At 27.1% G+C, this 18,885-nt stretch overlaps 2 protein-coding genes across 4 annotated transcripts in view; one reads left to right on the top strand and one right to left on the bottom strand.

Annotated features, from left to right (window-relative positions):
- Positions 1–12,922, bottom strand: part of Eip74EF (Ecdysone-induced protein E74) — a gene marked incomplete in the record, with an annotated part of 327,885 nt that extends 314,963 nt beyond the window's left edge. The window contains 4 exon segments of the mRNA XM_067051390.1: positions 1,632–1,709; positions 7,642–7,774; positions 11,621–11,764; positions 12,788–12,922. Of these exon segments, the coding sequence (XP_066907491.1) occupies positions 1,632–1,709; positions 7,642–7,774; positions 11,621–11,764; positions 12,788–12,865 (433 nt within the window).
- The window catches only part of Lsm11 (U6 snRNA-associated Sm-like protein LSm11), a 64,021-nt gene continuing 58,053 nt past the window's right edge, over positions 12,918–18,885 (top strand). Inside the window, exons 1-4 of one of the 3 annotated variants that reach the window (XM_014431067.3) lie at positions 12,918–13,060; positions 14,505–14,593; positions 14,798–15,003; positions 15,087–15,165. In XM_014431067.3, the coding sequence (XP_014286553.1) occupies positions 14,824–15,003; positions 15,087–15,165 (259 nt within the window). In that variant the 5' untranslated portion in view covers positions 12,918–13,060; positions 14,505–14,593; positions 14,798–14,823. The other 2 variants (XM_014431068.3, XM_014431069.2) reach the window with 2 other exon arrangements.

Raw genomic sequence — 18,885 nt, 5'->3', positions numbered from 1 at the left:
TTACTACAGAACAGTGTAATCAATTATTTTAAATTGTTATTGTAAGGACAGGACAAGTCCTAGACACAAAGTTCAAGCGGAAGGAAAGAAATGGAAGAGCCTACTGAATAAGATTAAAAAAATCCTAGTGGAGCTGAGGGAGTGGTTTGTTTTTGCCTAGTAACAGGACACGATCTGCTCCAAAAATCTCCATCAAACAGGCATTGTAGATTAACCAAAATGTCCTCTATGCAACATGGGAGACATGGATGGAGACCATCTTTTGACATGTATTGGTCTGGAAGATATTCAGCTGGTTGCGAACCAACTAAGGGCAAAAGTAAACTTATATTGGGCTGCGAGAGGGAAAATGGCATAAAAGTCTACTTCCTGCAGTGTAGAAAAAAAAATTTTTGCGAATGGTAACAAGTTTATTAACTTGGGATATCAAATGAATGTTGCTGCGAATGTGAAAGAAGAGATAACAAGAATAGCTGTTTCCAATGGATGTTCCTTTGGATTTTGGAGACATTTCAATAAAACTTCCTTGCAAAAATTACCTAACTTCTTTTAAGTAAATTATTAATTCACCCTATCCTTAATTACAGCTATGAAGCTTGGAACTTAACAAAGGAAAATGTTAATATTTATTATTGAATGGATGGCACCGAAATGTTTAAACTAAAAATTTATACAGAACATGAATAGCTGGAACACCTAGGCTTCATTGAGAGGACATAGTGATAAGATACATACTCAAAGCCTGCAGCTGGAAGGAAACAGCTCATGATTGAGACAAACTAATTGAAGAGACCCTGATTTGGTAACGGGTTATTGGGCCACTTTGAGTAAGATAACTAACCTAAATATGTTCTTTACCTTTTATAAAAATCCTTCCATTGAGAAATTTTAATTGAAAAAGGTATTTTGTAAAGCAGTATTTATTTTAAACCCTTAGTTTTTTTTGGAAATTATTACACTTTTAAAGTGGCAATCAGCTACTTAATTTTTGAGTTTTAGCGGTTTTGCATAATGGATGCAAAATGGATGATTAATAATTCTGTAAAAGAATCAGCAGATGTTTACACTTTATTACAAAATTATATATATTTATATATAGTTGACCGTAAGAATTGATATATAAGAAGATGGTCAGGGTTGCAGTCAAAGTGAAACAAAAATAGTTTACAACTATTTATTTTCCGACGTTTTGCCCCACTTTGCAGGGCTTCATCAGGGCTAAAAAGATACTAAAAGATTGTATCATTTTGTATCTTTTTAGCCCTGATGAAGCCCTGCAAAGTGGGGCGAAACGTCGGAAAATAAATAGTTGTAAACTATTTTTGTTTCACTTTGACCGCAACCCTGACCATCTTCTTATATATTACAAAATTAATGTTCTATTCTTATTTCTCATCTCTAATTATTAAATTTGATATCCCGAAAAATGATAAAAAGTGTTTTTGTGCACTTTATGATAAGTCTTTAAATTGAATGTTTTTTTTTTTTTTTAATTTTGACATTAGGAGAGTTAAAAATCACCAGTAAAAAGATTAATAAAATCACATGAATAAATTGACTTCAATATTGTTTAATGTTATCAAATAACAAGTGTTCGTTAACAAGAAATATAAAATTCAAACTCGACCTACCTTGTCTGGAGTCTGGTTCAGTTTTGATCCTCGGAAACTGCTGATCTACCACCGTCGGTCCAGGTGCAGCCAATTTCTCTGTAACAATAGCCACAGACAATACAGGGAGCAGGCTGTCTAATATCATTCTCCATCCTCTTAGCTTTAACAAACTTGCTGCTGTCTTTTAATTAAATTGCAGACAACCTGAGGAGGAGTCCAAGAAAAATTCAGCTCTTAAATAAAAGAGTATTCGTTCAAAAAAATATTCAATGATATGTTTGAAAACAGAATTATTTAAATATCACTTGGAATCTTAAATTCTAGAAGCCAAGTATACTTCAATTTTTAAGAGCTTAATTTTAACTTGGTATTCTAAAAAAAAAAATCACTCTAGTGGCTTTTTCTTATCAATCTTGAAAGGTTTTGTAAGGTAAATAAAATTACAAACTATGTAAAAGTATATTCTCAACTATCAAACTAAATGATATTGTGGGGCCCTTCTTGATTGGTAGGGGGGAGATCATCAGGGATTCTGTCAAGTATGGAATAACCTCCCAAGAGTAAGACACAGTCCAGGGGCAGTATAAAACTAGAAATTCATTTCAAATGTGTAAATAATTTACATAATTTTTTTAAATCACGGGATCCCCCAGTGCACACTGTTCTAAGTGCTAACCCTCCTTGGATCCTTCCCTGCTTGTCATTGCTTTTTCACAAGTGAATATTCAGCCAGAAATTTTATTTACGGATGTAACAGTTTCTAACTATTGCCTGAAGATATAACTCCAACTAATAATCTCAATATAATTACTGAAGCATAAAATGAATAATATGATATCACAAAGATCTATGAAAAAAGGCTAATAAATTAATAACCTTTAACTAACTAGCATTGCTAAATAAAATGATAGTGACAATATTCAAGAAAATTTTTAAATATCAAATAAAATTTGATGACTTCTTTTACTAGATTTATGAATACCTGAATAAGAAAAAGCCTACTAGATATTTGTTTTATAACCTTACTTTAATCCATTCCCTAGCCCACAAAAATTATGATTTTTCAGTTGATTTTATTTACTTTACTTTATTTTTTTAATGAATTAAATCATAATTTGATGAACTAGAAAACTCTTATAGCTAATTTATTGCATTTATTACTCAACAGCAGACTTGGGCATCATTTGAATTAAAATGTATTCTATCTGAAAGGAATGATTGCTTTTAATTTGTTATTCATATCCTTTATTAATCATTCCATAGATATCTATATAACAATTCTTGGGTTCATTGAATTACTTTTTTTAATTTTGGTTAAAAACAATTTAGAACTAATAATTAGACAATGATTTCTGACTTTTATATAGCAATTTTCAATTGAAAGGTAAGAAAACCATTACTCTTAGACCAGTATATATGTAGGGTGGCTACATCGATAGACTTCGGCCCGAAATGGGACAGTGGAATTATTGGGGAATCCAGAAAGGGAGATTTGGATAGGAATTTTTAACAGAACAAATGTTATTCATTATAGAATATAATCATTCAACTGCTGGAATTATACCCAGATGACACATTGCAAATTCAACAAATTTTTAAAATAAAATCAAATGAGATATCATAACTGCTCATTAATAAATTTATGACATTGTTAAAACTTACTGGTAATAAGAATAAAGTTCAAAAACTTGACAATTTTTGAGAAAAAACGAAATATTTTTGGAATATATAATTAAATAACTGGACTGTCCCATTCAAAACATGGCCATCATGAATATATAGACTTAGTATTAAAATTTTTTTCTTTTAGATTAATACTTGAAATATTAATATTAATAGATATGAAGAAGATGGTCAGGGTTGCAGTCAAAAAAGAGCAAAATAGTTTTCAACTATTAATTTTCCGACGTTTCGGCCCACTTTGTAGGGCTGGTCAAGACGATAGGCTAAGATAGTCTGTCTGTTTAGCCTATCATCTTGAACAGCCCTACAAAGTGGGGCAAATCATCAGACAATAAATAGTTGAAAACTATTTAGTTCTTTTTTTACTGCAACCCTGACCCTCTTCCTCATATACTAAATTATACTGTCAACTATTTATATATATATATATATATTGATAGGTTAACTATCTTTAAAAGAGGAAAATAAAATCATATGATTTAAAAGAAGAAATTTAATACGGAAGATGGCTTAATTTGGCAAAAATATTATTATTGATTAACTTTGACCAGAGAGCTATATATGTTTTAATTCTTGGTGAGGTATAAAAAATATGTTTGAAAAAATGTATATTCTTTGAATTTTTCGGTTTCAAAGTTTATTCATAAATATTAAAAAGTTGTTTATGAATATATTTCTAATTTTCTGTTCCAAAATATCTAATTAACATCATAAGTTATTATTCATGATTATTATTTTGCATTATTTTCAAACTTAGAAACAGCGAATACATTTATTATGCATTATTCAAATTAATTTAAGCCCAAGTCTGTTCAACTGAATAAGAAAATATAACATAACACTTGATCTTATAATGAAAATAAATATGATATGTTTTTTTCTTTCTTAAAATAGGACTGTATAACTTTTATTTATTTATTAGGTAAAGTTGTCAATCGGTTTTTGTTATTAGACTAAATAAATTAATTACTTATCTTAATTATAAAAATGTTTTATATAAACACAGTAATGCACTATTTTTAGGTGGATGAAATGTTTCGGATTTTCATTTAAAATAATAAAGAAGGATAATTGGCATATGTAAGTTTTCGCTTAAAGTGAATATTTTTGTAAAATAAATTTTAACTTTATTTAAAAAAAATAAATAAAATTATCATTTTTAATATTTTTTTTTTTAAAGGGAAAAATTGTATTAATGAAGTAATACAATTTTTTTATATAATAATGTTTGATGCCATTTTTTTTTTTTGGGATAGATGTTCCAATAATACTTTGACATTCAAATGAATAATTTTAAAATTTTGTTTTCATTTCACCCCCTATGTTTTTTTTTTATAATGTTTAACATACAAATTATAATTAAATTGATTATTTACTCTCAAAGATTATTGATACTGATATGTGAAAAATTGAAGAAGTTGGTCGTAGTCCTGCATGCTAATAAAACCTATAAAAATCCACATTTAATTTCAAAATACACTAAAATCAGATGAATATAACTATTGAAAATATAAAATTCCTAACTACTAATTCACTACATTGTGTTGAACTATTCTTAAATAAAAAAAGAAACAAGATAATATTTTAATTGGAAAATTGAAAATGAATTACTTAATAATAAATGCATGCTACTGATAAGCCAACTAAGTACAGCTAAAGTAAAATTTTTGTAACATTTTAAATCATTTGTAAGTAGTTTTCATCTAGTTTATGCTCAATTACTGTTTCAATGAATTGCAATAATACTAAAATTATTGATTAGTCCAAGAATTTTACACTAGACTTATTTTGGATTAATGAGAAGTAATTGTACAATATATTTTAATTATATAACTAAATAGCTGGATGATATGTACAAAAAGAAATGAATGAATTTTCCATTCTTACCAAGCTAACAGCAATATTTAAAGGTAATTAAAGTATGTAATATGATCCCACGACTATGGCTAGAAACAAGATCCATACAATTTAGAACCAACAAGTACTAAAGTATTTAAAAATCCACTAAGAAGCCATTAGGTGTATTAATGAAAATTTGGCTCAAATTTAATGTTATATAAGCTTCCTTCAAAACAATAAATTTTTATTTTTGATTGCCAGTTAAGTTAGTCTAATAAGAAGGATTTTTGTTTGCATACCTAAAAAAATGAAAAACGTAACAACATTGTCTATGGTATCACTTATGTAGGATGAATTTTACTGTGTATATGAGAAGGTATGTCCTCAAGTAAGTGAATTTTAGTTAAAAGATCTAATCTATCCAATCTGATGTAATATTTAAGCATTTTTTATCTTAGCTTTCAGAAAAATATTTTCCTTTCAGTGAGGGCCAGTTTCTTCTCAAAGAAGAAAGAAAATAATAATTACAGGTACAAAAGGTCCCTATATCTTCCTATGTATATAATTTATAATACATAAATTGTACACATAAAATATATAGTTTAAGTACATACAATTATAAAGGGGAGAGGGAAGAGCAATAAAAACTTCATAGGAAAGAGTCTGGAAGGAAAACCAGCAGGTTTTGGCCCAGGAAGAAATCCTGGGATAGCATCTTTTATATGAATGGTTTCAGAAAAGACAGGAAGACTTTAAGATAATTTACCAGTAACTGAAAGTAACTTGTATTTGATCATATTTCATTGTAAGAATATATGATACATGGTCAAAAAAATTTTGATAGAAAGAAGAGACAAGAAAGATGATATATAAGCCCTGTTCCCAATATGTAGATAAAAAATAAATAAAATAAAAAAATTTATGATTTAAAAAATCATACAAAATATCACAGCTCCAGTAATGGCGCATGCAGATAACAAGCACTTATTGAAAGAAGAGCCGATTACAAAGGGAACATATACAGATATGTTAAAGTAATGAGAAGACCCAAAGAAATCCACCATATTACATGCTATGGAGAGGAATTAGAATTCTTAAATAATTCCACTTACCTTGAATCCATATTTGCATGGATGATAAAATAGACAAGGAGATTTCTAATATTCAGTTCATAGAGAAACCAGATTAGTGTTACTCCGGTAGAGATGAAGTATCTCTCTATATTGATTGCAAATTCACAGTTGGATATGATCCAAAATAAAGTTGGGAATAAAACCAAATCCCAAGAAAAAGTAGCTCAACTCTCTTTGTAGAGTAAGCCCCAATCAAGTTATAAAAAAATTGAATGAAGCAAGACAAGGAGGAAAAAAGTCAAAAGAAATACTGCACTGCCATCTGTATGACCAAGTTTGCCCGATTGGGAATAGTAAGCAAGGAGTATATATTTTTAAAAGCAATAGAAAAATATGTTTTCTAGCATATTACTTTTTGAATAATCTAAGCTACAAGCAACAATAGCAATAAGAACGATTTATATTGTTGGTAAAAGTGTGAAACCATGCAAGTCTAATAAGAGGTTCAGTTGAAGATTTTGAGTTAGAATTATTTTATGCACAATCATCAACTGTTTATTTCTTTACAAAATCACTTATTGGTACACGAAAAAAAATTACTGAACAAAAAAATTTGACAATATGATGAAAATTAAATATTAAAAATGTTTCTTGTCTTTCCTAAAAAGTTTGGATTTGATAGTTACATGGTTTCACACATTTGCTGATAATATATAGACTATGATTTTTGAAAAATATATTATTTTAACTATTAGAGAAAAAATTTATAGGATTTTCTTCATAAAAATTTCAAGTCACCACAATTTTATACAAATTCTAATCTAACGTTATTCATAATTTTTTTTCCAGAATATTATTCTAAAATATATTTATGTTCTTTTTTTATTGTAGTGAAATGACATACGACAATATACTTTGAGTACTGAAACATAAAGGAAAATAAAAACCTACATCTTGTCTAATTCTTGAAATAAAATGATTTAAAACGAAAAAAAAAGTACTAAAAATTTCAAATTTTATAAAATATTCGTAATCTAGACTGATTTTTATTTTAATAGAGTTAAAAATACATTCCAGTTAGTTTTAATACACCATTAATATGTACAACAGATTAATGTGGTGTAACAGTAGCTGAAGCAAGAAATAATTGTATAATTATCAATTAAATATGCATTAATTATTCTACTAACATATCCTAAAGAAAAATAATCTAGTGTTTAGATGCAGGTACAATGGTATGTAAATATATGGAACTATCGTACAGTGACATTAACTCATTATTTAAAAAAGCTTATTTTAGTTTATTTATTTTCAAACTAAGGGCATTATTTTTAGTTATTTTTTAAATTGTCAAGTGTTGATATAGTAAGCACAAATTTAAAAATAAGCCATAATAGCTTAATATACGCCTCTATCAATAGAACGATACAAACCAGCTAAAAGAGGATTGGCTGCAGCTATATTGAACTTTCTCGCATTCGCTTGACTCCGCTGCAATTCCTGCAACAGCGCTACAGTTGCCGAATTTTTATTGCTACCACCTATTAAACTATTATTGTTCTCTTCCTGAAAACACAAAAAATAGTGAGTAAAAATGTAATGAAAAAGATAAATGTAAGAATACTTGCAAGGATTTACCATAAGGTTAATTTAAACAAAAATTAAAAGATCCATTTGTCTTAAATAAGTAATTATTATAACGGCATAAAAAAAATAATTATTATTCACATTTTTATTTTATCTTCTACATAACAAATAAAATGGCTAAAATATAAAAAATATATATTTTTTTAAATATTTTAAATCATCAAATAATAATAAGAAACATAATTTAACTTAGCTAATTACCAATAAACTACAAACATAAATTTAGAATATTACAGTAAAAAACAGTTTTTATAAATATCTACATCTATCATAGCCATTTCTATGCCAATGGTTCTTAGATCAATGACAATACAAGGGAAAAAATACCTAAAAAATTTGAACTTACTAAAGTTGACAGATATAAGTTTTCCAATCTCATCAACAATAACAACAAAAACAATAGAATAAGTGGTGACTAGATTATAAAAACAAAAATAGCTTTTCACAACTGCAGGTACAATAATAGGTGAAATAACTAAGACTGCCGAAGAAAAGAGACATTTATGCCCTATTTTATCAAATTTCCTTTAAAAATTGCAATTTTTAGCCTTGAAAACAATTATTTTTCAAATATGAAGAGGAAAATCTAGCACAAAGTGAAAGTAATGTTAGAAGAAAATTATCTAAGGTTCCGGGTACTGTATGTATGCACCGATGGGTCTGCCGATAGAACTCTAAAAATAGATGGATTTGGATATTGGTCTTCACTGAGTTTTGAAGGAAAAGCAAGTCAACCAGGAAGCATACAAATTTTAAGGCTGAAGTAAAAGCAATCTTTCTGTTAGCAGGATATGAGAGAATCCTCACTACTCCAATGAAGAACATCATATAATTTTTAGCAGTTTAGAGCTTTCAAAAAGTGACCTTTTTCGAAAAAAGTGGCCTGAATACCAAGCCACTTTGCAGACAGTGATGAAGAAAACTAACTGGAAAAAGAAATGTACACACTTTTGTCTGTATACGATTTCATATTATTCTTCCAGAAAAAATAGAAACTAGATATAAAAACTCAGGAATGAAAAAGCAGGGTTGAAGGAAAAAGATGGGGACTCCTTGAAAAAGTATTGCCTATGAACTCACCGAGGAAAGATTTTGAAACCAATTTTAGACTTATAGTAGGAGAAGATTATTTCCAAGCCCATTCACTCAGAATTGGAACCAAACCCACCAGCAAGTGGTCACTTTGTATAAATGACTAACCTTTGAATTCGGACCACCTCATGCATTACTGTGATCTTAGAACTTTCAAAAATTTTCAATATCAACAGTAATAACAACTGTATTGGGGTGGTGGGAGTGGAAAAATATTCCACCCTAACCAGTATCAGAAAAATATGGTTTTAAAGATCATTGTGAAGCCATGATGACCAAGAGTATAGATTCAAATTCAATTTGAGGTGAACCATGAAAAAGCAAGGTTGTGCATAAATATCAACTTTTTCACTCTGGCTAAACTTGATTAGTTACCTGTTAGACAATTTATCCTTCCTGACCTAATTAGATTATATAAGGACGTTAAACCAAAATAAATAAACAAAGATTGATTTATATTTAATCAGCATATCTTGTTGATATTTTAATCATTTTGTCTAGAGTTAATAAAACCTTCTTGACCACTGATCCCCAAAAAAATCTTTGAAACCTCCTATTTTGCCCCGAAAAATCAACTGCTAAACAAAATTGTATTTCAAATTATGATGAAGATGGTCAAGGGTGCTGTCAAAGGAAACAAAAAATAGTTAACAACTGTTTATTTGCAATGTTTCGCTCCACTTTGTAGACCTTCATCAGAGCTGTTCCAGTTGAGAGTTTTTGAAACTTTGACAGAGAATTGGAAGTATAAACTCTTTATATTTCAGATTTTCTGTCAAAGTTTTGAAAACTATTAACTGGAACAGTCCGGATGAAGCTCTACAAAGTGGAGCAAATAAGTAGTTGTTAACTGTTTTTTATTTCCATTGACTGTACCTCTCACCATCTTCTTCATAATTTGAAATAATACAGTCAATTATTTATAAATAAAATAGTATTTCAAAATCAAGTTTGACTTCATTAAATCTAACTAATAACAAGGCACCAACATAATAGCTAAAGTCAATCCTCAACAAAATACTATTTACACATCAATAAAGCAACTTTTTAGTTTTTAATAATTTAAAATTTTAAAATTATTAAATAAAAAGTATCAGAATCAACTTGCCAGCACCAAGCTGAAGAATTTTAATTTACCCTAATATAATAATATATAAGATTTATACACACAATTTGAATTAAGATAATTTAAAAAAATAAAGTTTTCGAATAAAAAATACAGAAAAGAATATCTACAGATATTTTTTTACCTATCTGAATAGCTGAACTATCAATCAAAAAGATTTATAATTTAAAAAAATTAACTGAAAAAACCCTAAATTTTGCTATAATGTAGCCCCTGAACAACTATCATCAATATATTGCACAGTAATATTGTTAGGAAAATCCTCATGAGGCGTAATATTGCCTGCTAATCAGTTAGTTCACAATTAATATTTTGGAAGTCAAAATGCGAGATAAAAAGGAAGCAAGAGTGGCCATTGTATCAGTAATAGATTCAAAAGAGAAAAAAAATAATAAGTGCAGGCGGGTGAAGGAATAGTTAAAAAAAATAGAATGAATACATTCAGGAAAATTTGTTAAATAAACTGAAAAGAAAGTGAACTAGAGAATGATTATATCTGAAAATCTAAAAATGGTTACTAAAATGCAAGATGCTATTCCTGCTTGTCTGCCTTTATCTATAAAACTATATTATCTAAGATGAACTGTATCAATAAGGTGAATTATGTCCAATGGAGTAATATTTATCATATTGTAAAATAAAAATAAAACTCTATATGATTGATACAAAAAAATTGCATAATCATTCAAAATGGTCAACAAATGTTCAATATAATGTACAATATCAATTATTGTGCAATATATTGAAGATAATATTGACCATATAGGGGATGTTCTATTATATTTCAACCATTTTCATGACTTTCACTACAAAGTTAATTGATAAACACAGAATTTTCCAGTACCCAATGTATATTCTTTCACACAACTTATGATTGGCAATAACCCCTCTGACCATTTGATGATTTTTATTTTTAATTTACAATAAAAAATCAATATTCTAGTGTGTTTAGAGATGCGGTGCCCCAATTAGATATTTCTTAATTAATCTAGTCCAAACATAGGGAAAGTATACAAAAAATATATGGTCTCCTCCAAAGTAAAATCCTGGCCACTCCTTTAAATGATTTTTGTAAAAGTGAATATTTTCTCTTGGTCAACAGCTTTACTGTTCAATTTTTCCTAATAGCTTCAAGTGCACATGCCCAGCTCTTAAGATGAACTGAAGGAGCATATTATTTTACCATTTTAGTTAAGTAAAAGTACCCATATTTTACAATTCATGTTGATTCCAGACCACGACAGAGGCAAAAGGAGATGAAATTAGTTATCAAATAAACTAATCATTACAGAACATATTAACCCTAATGTCTTATTCACAAAAAGAAAATAGGGAAATAAGTTCCTTGGAAAATATAATAAAACAAATTGAAGGTCTGCCAGTTAATATTTTTCTATAGAGTATGAAATCTATATAACCAACTCTACACAGGAACTAATCCATATTAAATAAGGTATCTAACAAATTAATTTAAAATTTAATGTACCAAAACATAAGTTATTGTGCTAGCGGATAGAGATCAAAATAAAATAAAATTTATATATCACCTTTCCCTCTTCATAAAAATCAAAAAACTGTTCCAATTCAAACGAGCTGTCTAGTTGTTTGAAAATATCTTCCTCTTCATCTATACCACTAACAAGTCCTGTTAAATCTGTCTGAGAGAGTTCTCCTAGACCTCCTCCTCCATCCTTCAAAACAATACATACATAAATGTAATCATAAAATTATAAATAAATAAATAAACATACACTGTATGTGTAAGCACAAAATATATAAGTATAAACAGTTTTAGTCATTAAATTCTTTCATAAATAAGTAATTATTAAATAATGGAATGGGCACTTCTTCTTGTTATTTGAGAATTTATTTAAAGCTTTATAAAGTTTCATAATAGAGGGTGGATGGAATTTTCAAACAATATTGAAGATTTACTCATGAAAAAATTTACTGATATTGAAGGATAGTTAAGGTTTATACTTTATCTTCAGGACAAAATTATTTCTTTCCATGACACAAAAAATCAACTGTCCTGACATCAATATTACTTTGTAAATTTGATTTTTAATCCATTATAGATATGCCAGAATGCCAGTCCTCTCAATCCAGAAAAGGCAACCACACAATAAGGGATTGAGAGAGTAGACTTTTTATTTCCTAAAATACCTAAGTGCGGGATCAGATTCAGCCATAGTGGTTACAGCAATCATAATTGGACTTTATAAAAAGTCTTTGAAAGGAACGTTTACTACTGTCTTTGCAATGAGAAAAATATTATTTTTCAATAAAACAAACTTTAACATTATCAAGTGATCACTTTATCATAAAACAATGAAAAATTAATAATTAGTGTCTGATAGTAATTATTATGAAACTTCATGTAACCAGTAAATTTTATGAATAAATATATTTAAGATAGGTACATTAAATATTTGTTTGCCAAACAAAGCTATATACATTTAGCTTTGCTACATCTGTTAATTCAATAATTCAACTGGAGGGGAAATCATTAGCAAAGATTAAGTTAAACTTATTTAACTTAAACACAAACACATTTTTTTTTTAATAAAGAATAATACTTATAATTTATAGAACAGTAATATGACAATATGTTTTTACACTAGTGATTGATTAAATTAACAATTTGATTTTTTGTTACAGATTAAATAGGAACTAAAAAAAAAATATATAAATATATGTATATATTGTCTTACAAGGCACTGTGATAAATCGACCATCTTATTTTCAGATTCAGGTGGAGACCAGAGAAGATCGTCTTCAATGAACGGCATGACAGCCGTCGCAGACCCCCTCACCAACGCCACCCTAGCTCTTCTTTATATAACCACCTAAAATTAAAAATAATAATTTACAAATTATCTATAATTAGATTTAAATATAAAGTATTTGAATTTATGAATTTTACTTTGCTCAAATTTAATATTACAATTTTATAAAAGTAATCTTGCAAACTGAGATTCAGCAAGGTAATGAACTAAAATTAATTTAATAAGAAATTTTAGAACAACTATTCCAACCATTTTTTATAAAATTAATAAGTAATCTTGCAAGTTTTTTTTCATTCAAAAATCTAAACCGACATTTGCAAGAACCTTTATTGAACATTCTGAAAATATTGAGAATTTATAATTAACTAACAGTGACAGCTTATTATTACAGAGAAAAACTATATAAATTATATAACAAAAAAATCTTGCAGCTAAATGCTATTCCATTTCATAGGACAGAAGTGTTAGAAAAGTTTGTAAAAGAAGAATATCTCGACTAATTGTTAATTTTTTTTTAGCTTTGAAAATAATCTTAATCAGAAATTGCCAGGTTTAATATCCAATTTTTTTGTTTGTCATGGAATGATTTTAGTAAAGTTATACCTTGATTTATAACGTTGTTTAATCAACTTGCACCAAAACATGAACCTCGTTGTTGAAGCACCGTCTAAAAAACAAAACAAAAAATAGAATTATAAATTAGGTATTTTTCAAATAATGTGATATTAAAATATCTTAAATTATATATTATTCTAGTATTTTGAATATTAATGTCTATTTTACAATTAAATTTTCAATACAATTAAGCTCTCAGTATTGTAGGATACCAATCATACAATGTCTTAAAATAATATTGTATTAACTTAAACAGCTTATTTTTAAAAAATAGTTAATGGAGTCAGAATCTCATTCAGATAGACATTGTGAATGAAGGTCTCTATGCAAATCTTTTCGTTTAGCAATCATTAAGATAAAATTAATAACATAATAATGTTATCAAAGACAATTTCATTCATGATAATGATTATAACAAAATTAATTAACTATTACTTGGCTGAAGTCGAGATATCTTAGCTGATGGTAGCAAATTCATTTTTTTTTAATCAAAAAATTTTTAGAGCTAAAAAATGATTTATATTTGAAAAGTTCACTTAGACTTTATAAAAGTTAAATATGAACACACAAAAAATTCATTTACATAAAAATCAAAACATTATTTTATAAAGGGCTTATGAATAAGCATTATTTGGAAGTACCCAAGAAATCCAGATAAAAACTTAAAACCTGACATGCCAGAGTTGAATAAAGGATGCCAATTGCTAAGTTTTAAGACTCAAAAATTTTAATCATAATTGAAAATGATGGTTAGAATAACAAATTAAATTTTAACAAAATTTTTAAAATTATAATTAAATACATAATTATTTTAAACTCTGCAATTAATCAAAGATATATTTATATTATTATTCATATAACTGTTTCATATTTTGCATTTTATTTAACTTCAAGCAAATCTAGAAGAAATTAAAACAAACAAATTAAATCATTATTTTTTTGTTGTAAATTTAAATTAGTACTATTTTTTTTTTCAAATCGAGACCTAATCTTTACAAGTGGTAAATTAATAATTAATTATTAACAGACTGAAAGCAGGAAGTGGTTTTGGCTCCAATGACTGGCGTCCCTAGTGATTGAAAAGAGAACTAAGTGAAGACTTCATTTCAGCTGATGGTTGGTTATAGTAAGGTTTACTTTTCAAACTGTTTTAATGGCATACTTTTAAGTTATTAACTTCCAAAAAAACAGTCATGTTGGTTATTGATTATGTATGATCATAATTTAAATTAGAATTCATGTTTAATCACGTTCAGTGAAAGAATCATTCTTTTAGATTAATGCAACATTATAAAATTTGAATTCTTTCTGTACTTTTAGTAATGATTTAGATCAATAGCAATGTAATGGGTGATAAAGAAGAAAAAGATGAAAAATTAAATCCACTCTCAAGTAACTTTGATCCTCTTAGTGCTCTTTATGCTCAAGATATTCCAATTCCAAATCAGGATGCTCCAGTTTATGACAACGTTGCTAAATTTGAACTTACTTCTACTGGTTTATCTGTAAAACAAATCAGGAAAAAAGTAAGTATACGATAGTTGATTTTTTTTATTATTGACTTCTTTTGGTTTCGTCAATTTATTCACTATAATATTATGATTTAAAGGAGAAACCTGTAGTTGAAAAGGCTGAATCTTTTGAACGAGATTTACCTTCAACATCTCTTCCAACAAAGCCAGATGAGGGTAAATATTTTAAGCAAAATAATGAAAACGTATTCTAGTTGAAATTGCATGTCTAGAGTAAATGTAGGTCTTGGTTAATTTTATTTGGCCATCTATGCTCCATTACTAATTTTGTTGAAGTTAACATTAACCATTTTAACTAAAAATGCGATATATTTGATCCAGTTAGTTTGGGTTTCCCATTTATGACATTCTTAATTTAGTTGTCCTTTCTCTTCAAAGTGAGTCTATCTTGAACATTATATAATAAAATCTCATTTTTAAGTATAAATTCAATTCCATTAGTCCAAGTTTCGTTATGAACTTTTATCTCATATTCTTTGAAATCAATGTTAATATTGTCTAATTATTATTATTATATTGACTTTAAAACATCTAATGTGAATATAAATTTGAAAATAAGACATTAATAATTTAGTAATTTTATGTTATTAGCTTAGAATATCACTTTTACTAAAGTATTTAATTAAAAATCATTATTCCCATTAATTTTATATGATAAATATTTATACAAGGAGAAGATAGTTGGGGGTGCGGTCAGAATATAACACAAATAAGTTGAAATAACTTATTTGAGGTGTAGATAGTTGACCGTAGATTAATGCTTGAAGAAGTTTGTCGGGGGGTGCGGTCAGCAAAGAACAACATAAATAAACAAAACCATATTTATTTATTTTATGCCGACGTTTTGACCTGAGTTTCAGGTCTTCATCAGGGCTATAGAACAAAAGAGATAACAACAACATTTAGAGTAACATACAATTGAAAAGGAATAGTATACAAACAAATTTAGAATTATAAAAAATATTGAATTAAATCATAAATGATAAAAAATGATAACTGATAATTGAATAGTACAAAATTTTAATTGATTGATATTTGTGGAATTGTATGGTAGTAAATTGAAAACAGTGACAGATGAAATATAATATCATGTAGGTAAGAAGATATGTATAATATAAGATATGCAAGTAGTGTCTAAAAAATTGAAAAATTAAATAAATAAATGGAATCTACAAATTGAACATTATGACAAACAATGAAAAATAGTGAGTGGCTTATATCTGAATTACATTGTGAGTAAGTTAATACTCATTGTTGTTCTTTGCTGACCGCACCCCCCGACAAACTTCTTCAAGAAATAACTTATTTGTGTTATATTCTGACCGCACCCTCCAACTTCATATTTATTATCCACAGTCAACTATTTTCTCATCATGATAAATATATTATATACTTGTATTATTCTCGTGCAAATAAAATTTTTGAGATAAGTACTTTGTTTAAAATCAAAAACGTTCAACATTAAATTTCTTCCAAGAGTTTTTGAGAATTGAGTAAATTAAGTATATTAAAATAATAATATAAACATGAATTTTGATGCTCATATTTTATAATTATTTTAATATACTCAATTTTCTAGTTATTTTATTTGATATAATTTGTAATTATGTGTACATAATATTGTTTATATCTAAATTGAAGTTGTCCTGGTTTTAATATTTTCTATAAAATTAAGCTGAGATTAAGATTTCTTCCTTAACTTGATGTTTATGATAGGATTGGTGTAGTATTGTTTAGTATGCTAGTTGTGAATAAAACATATTTGCGTAAGCTAAGGTTCTAGTTTTACTTAAGATTATAATTATTCTATTAAATTGTGTTAGAAATATTTACAAAAGATGCAACTTCAAGGGTTAAAATTTTTAAGGCTATGAATTCTACTGTTATATATTGTGTTTGCTGGATCCATTATAATTATTATATTATATTATCAATCATAAACATTGTCCACTAAAAGTTTGGATTTAGATCTTTGGTGTTTCATTTCAAATAGTAATTAAAGAAAGCGTATTTATATTAAAAAAATTATTAATGGATAAAAATTCATGATAAGAAAAGCCATTCTAACTTATGGTTAAAACTTTGGACAAAGATTAAAAAATTTGAAGGATCAGTGACTGTTTAGAAATCAATCAAGTATTACAACGAATCATGTTGAATATTATATTAAAATATGTTGGTGACCCGTTTGAAATAAATTATAGTTTATTTGTAGAGACCAAATTTTTTTTCGTAAAAAAACCCAAATTATGCAAAATAGTGCAGTAAAAACTCTAAATGTGTTTAAAGCACGTGAATTCTGTAATAATTAACTTTATTGTTTAGTTTATAGCATTAATACATGGAATTGTATGCTATAAAAATCAAATTTGGCAAGAGAGAACTAATCAAAGAGTAAAACATGCAGTTTTCTCCAGGAAAAACTCAAAACGTGCAAAATTTTAGAAAAACCTCAAAACACACAATTTTCTACAATATAACATTAGTGTTTTTTTAATGCCTTTGCATGATTCAATTTCTGCCGAAGTTTGGTTTAATTTGAAGTTAGGTAACAAAATATACAATTGCACGAAAATGCGGTACCTAGTTTGAGATTTTTTCTAAATATTGAATATTTAAACAAATATGTTGGTGAACCATTTACATTACAGGTTATCAGTTAATGAATTTGGCAGTTTTTCTTAAACAAGAGATCGTTCCATCTATAAGTTTTATTATAATACATAAAACTAAGCATAATAAATTTGTTCTGTTATTTTTTCCTAATAGCCTTTTTATAATATTGACAGTCTTAATATTATTGTTTTTTAATGGTTATAATTTCCTTTTATTTTGTGTTGCCATATTTCTACCTCAATTTTATTTTTCTTTACAACAGTATTGGTAGATATAAAGTAACATTTGTTGTGATTTTAAAGGCTTAAGATGTCAGTCATCACTTTTTCACTACCTTTATAATAAAAGTTGATATATGATGTGAGTTGTAATCAATCATCTTGCATGAATATATTGTCTTTAAAAAATCTTTTTCTTCTAAACAATTCCTGTTGAAGGAGTTTTTATTTATGAAAATTTTTGTACCACCATATTGCATATATCACTTATGTATTTAAAATTTTATTACTTAAAAATCTATTTTTCATTTCTTTTACTGAGTGCTCCAGAGTCTTATTACTTTCACAGATTTTTATTTGGCATATATATGCAAGGGGAAATATTATGGTAATGAAAAATTTCTACAATGCATTTTCAGCTCCAACTGTCTAATGGTAGTTCAAGTGGTAATAGCAGTTATTTTTGACCTAACCTATTTATGGAAGTAACCTTGTAACTTTGTTAATTTTTTTTTTTAATTTATCAATTTTTTACTTCCAGTATTTTCTTTATTATTTTCATTTCCTACATAGTTGAAGCTTTCGGGCTATTTTTTGATTATTTCCCTACATCAATTAATGCATTTATTTTGTATTAGTACTAATTTAGTTAAATATGCATTTTATTTATCTATTCACATATTTTTTTGTGATAGCTTGGAATCAGTTTTAGAATTAATGGTTTGTTCATTATTTAATATATATTCTTTATCCATTTTTCTTTTGCGTGTTTGATCATTTTGGTCTGACTTTAAATGAGGAATTTTCCATTAAAATATCCACTTTTAGAAAGTCTTTATTAAAAAAATATTACTGGAACATTTCAAGTAGATAAATTAAATTTTTATAAGAAATCTTGATTTGTAACAGTTATTTGACAGGTGGAAATTTAAATTTTAAGTAAACTGAATAAAATTTTGGTGTAGGGTTTCAATTAAAAAAAAAATAAAAACCTTTTCTTTTCAGACTGTTATGACTGATTGTCTGTGATTTATAATTTTAT

Source organism: Halyomorpha halys, unplaced genomic scaffold (genome assembly GCF_000696795.3).
Source record: "Halyomorpha halys isolate HHAL.00 unplaced genomic scaffold, Hhal_1.1 Scaffold943.1, whole genome shotgun sequence".
NCBI lineage: Eukaryota > Metazoa > Arthropoda > Insecta > Hemiptera > Pentatomidae > Halyomorpha > Halyomorpha halys.
Note: the sequence above shows the minus strand (reverse complement) of the source record. Positions and strands in the feature narration are given on the sequence as shown.